We start from the raw sequence: 3,509 nt of genomic DNA, 5'->3' as shown, positions 1-3,509 counted from the left end.
CAAAACCACCCCCCCCCTCAATGTTGAACGGCATATTAAACAACTCCCCTTGCCAACACCCCTACCTGAGCACCAGGAGTGTTGAATAGCCTGGTACCTGTCACCACTAGGGTGCCAATGCTTGGGAAGAGGGATTCTGTCTTTATGGGGGAACTCCTCCCAAAGTATGCCCCGATGAAAAAGGACATGCAGGTTAGTAGCTATACAGCAGGAGGGTTATAAGCCTGATAACAGACCACATGCCTTGGTCAGCTCTAGGAGGGGGAGGGGCGTGTGTTTTTTCCCCCCCCACATATAAAAAAAAGTGACAGTTAACCCTCCTAGCGCTGAATCATTGTATATATAGTTTCAGCACTATGGAGAGCTCCTGTTATCTACAAGACATTTGATGGATGTTCAATGGCTGCTATGAGGTCCAGCTGCCCATTCATCCTACCGTAAACGGGGTGAATGTGACTGTAGTGAATGCAATAAAATGTTGCTTGGGTGAATAACACTAAAGGATTTACTGGGTGAATTTTCCACTAGAACCTTTATAAATAGTGCCCAAAGTAGTGCTGGAAATGATAAGAATAATGGGGGCAATGGTAATCAGGGGGTGGGGGGGTAACTTACATTTGGTGAAGTACTTGCGCCATGGCCATGCCACGGCTAAGGTCTTCGATCGTCTTACATGGGGCGCTGGTGTTAAACGTCTGTAACTGTAACAAAGGAAAATAAAGACATCAGCCAATGACAGATGAAAGGAAATGTTACAAACCTGACAAATGTTACAGTTTCCATTTTACTTACTCCATGTATACAGTGACCATCGGTGGCGTAACAATCGCCATAGTGACCCAGGCGGCTGCTATGGGGCCCGGGCACAGAGTGGCCCGGCCAGGGCATCCCTCTGATGCCCTGTGGGCCGCTATGGCATGTAAAGGTGCTTGCTGTCACTGACACAGCTCAGCAGCGGCTGTGAAGATCCCTGACAACCTGTCAGTGATGTGTGCAGCGGCCACGGCGCGTTTCCCCTCACAGCCGCTGTGGAGCTGTGTTAGTGGCAGCCAGCAGCTGCGGCAGAAGAGGCCGGCGTTCGCAGTGAAGGAGGAGGCGGGGCCCGTCTAAGAGCAACCCCGCCTCCTCTTACATCACTGGCCAGCGACCTAAGAGCAGGCTGGGCCCGTCGATAGAAGAGGAGGCAGGGCCCGGAAGAGGAGGCGGGGCCCGGCGACCACGGAGGTGGACAGCGCTGACAGGTAAGAGGTGTGCAGCCCATCTGAGACCCTGCAGAGCCCACCATAGAGAGTCTATGGTGGGCTCCGCAGGGTCACTCTCAGGTGGGCTGTTTGGTATATCAGGTGGGCTCTGCAAGTGGCATAACTAGCAATCACGGGGGCCCCATACAAAATGTTGCTATGGGGCCCCTGGTGACCATGTATGTTACAACTCTTTATACTGAATATAAATGCCTATGACAGCAGAGCTTACAATCTAATGACCCCACCACAATCACACACCAATATTATTACAGGTCCACATCCATTCCAGGAGACAGGAAGTCAAAGTACAAAGTTTTTTTCTATTGGAGAGATCACTGAGGTCATTTGTCCCTGCTGAGGGGGGAGAACTGATACCAGCAAAGTATGATACTGCCAGACTCCACTTCTATCCAGTCTGGTATTGTGTGGCAATCCCACGGTAGAACTGGTTGTTGTAGTCACTAGGACTCGCAGCCAGAGGTGCTGAGCGGTTCCAGGAAGTAAAAGTTATTTTACTGGGAAAGTGCTGACTTTGCAGTTCTCCCGGGTTTTCTGGATTTGGCATTGGATCCTGGAACCGGGAGATTAAATCTCTATTCCTGCGGTTTGGTCGGGGCCAGCACCTGATGAATGCACACCTGTGCATAGCCCTTATGGAAGCGGTGCTGGCTAATGTTTAGGGCTCCAGCTGGGAAAGAGGAACAGATTGTGGTTAGGAGTCAGAAGGACTCCACCCAGAACTCAAAGGGGAGGCCAGGTGGCTGGAGGCACATGGAAGACAGCCGAGGAGGCTTAGAGCCTGTGACACCCGTGGGATGTGTGTAAGAGTCGCACAAGAGGTGTTAAAGCTATGGAGAGATACTAACCTGTATTGAGCACAGCTGTGGACTGTAGCTCTGTTAAGGAAAGCCTTAACGTCGAGGGGCTGGGACACATGGAGTATGTGTGACCATCTGGAGGCGGTACGATTATGTGATACATTCTGTTTGCTGAGATACAAGCGGACCTTGTGTTATTACTGAACAAAGCTGTGCTTCTGTTCTGAAAGCAATAAAAGAAGGTCCTGTATTATGTTAAAGTGGCTTTAAGACTGGTCTTTGACCACTCAACATTTGTGCTAACTTGCCCAACCATCACATCAGATTCAGTTCTTATGATGGCATGGCCCTTTAAATGGCTGCTGGCTCTTAAAATGTGCTACTGGCTCCTAACTTCTACAGAATTGGTCCAAAATATATAACCGTCCCTTACTCTATCCAAAATTGAAAAATTGGCTTCAGGGCCATGTGCGGTGCGTTCCGGCCATAGCGCACTGCATCGCATTGCGGCCGGATCAGGATATTGTGCGGGGCCGGAGGGGACGTGGCTGGCCATTGAAGTGAATGGCGCCGTAGCCACGCCCACCGGCCGCAATGTGATTGCCCTCACGGGATCGCAGGGCACATTGAGCCTGCGGTCTGGTCCGGTGCGGTCAAAATGCTGCAAGCACTATTTTGCCTGGAGGGCGTGGCTACGGCGCCACTCACTTCAATGGCCAGCCACGCCACCCTCCGGCCCACGAAATACTGAGCCCGCCGCAATGCGATGCAGTGCGTTGTGGCCGGAACGCAATGCATATGGGGTGAACAGGCCCTTAAGGTTGTACACAACACTAGCTTTGTAGATATCATGTTGTCCTCACAGCGCACGCTGACTATTTCGGGGTAAATTATCATAGACGTGAGATCTCATATGCCGTATTTTTGGGGACAAGTCATTGATGTCAAGTTTAAAGGCCACACATTCGCCCCCTGCTCTAAGGTGGGAAGAATTGATCGGTGAGGTTAGGAGATGTAGGAGCTCTGCTATTGGCTGTGATACGTCAGGCCGGGTTCTCTACCCCTCCACATACTGGAGCACGAAGGCAGCCCACCGGATCGGACATGTGCATCCAGTTATCCTCGTAGGTCTATGAGATGCGATACCCTCCTGGCCTAGTTCTAGGCTACTATAAAACCAGCCATAGCAAGGTGTCGTTGTGGCCGAGACATGCACCTTGCTCTGATTTTATGAGGTCTCGCAGCTAAGTAAATATGATTGATATCCTGGCATCCAGCTCTACCATGCGTGCTGAGGTTAATTATGGGTCTAAGGGCAGATGTCTCTTATCTCCGATTTACATAGATCTCTGTACAGGAAACAGGAAGACCTACGGCCACGGACTGCTAACACTGCACCCGGGGGGCACAGTGCTAAAGGAGAACTGTACTATTAACTAAAAATCCT

General features: G+C 50.9%; 1 protein-coding gene across 1 annotated transcript in view; it reads right to left on the bottom strand.

Moving 5' to 3' along the window:
• HOOK1 (hook microtubule tethering protein 1) overlaps positions 1-3,509 on the bottom strand; it is a 45,479-nt gene that overhangs the window by 34,032 nt on the left and 7,938 nt on the right. Inside the window, exon 2 of the mRNA XM_018573829.1 lies at positions 616-701. Coding sequence (XP_018429331.1) covers positions 616-701 — 86 coding nt within the window. The remainder of the gene's footprint in view (positions 1-615; positions 702-3,509) is intronic.

This window comes from Nanorana parkeri, unplaced genomic scaffold (genome assembly GCF_000935625.1).
Source record: "Nanorana parkeri isolate BGI_ZX_2015 unplaced genomic scaffold, ASM93562v1 scaffold2558, whole genome shotgun sequence".
In the NCBI taxonomy this organism is placed as follows: Eukaryota; Metazoa; Chordata; class Amphibia; order Anura; family Dicroglossidae; genus Nanorana; species Nanorana parkeri.
Note: the sequence above shows the minus strand (reverse complement) of the source record. Positions and strands in the feature narration are given on the sequence as shown.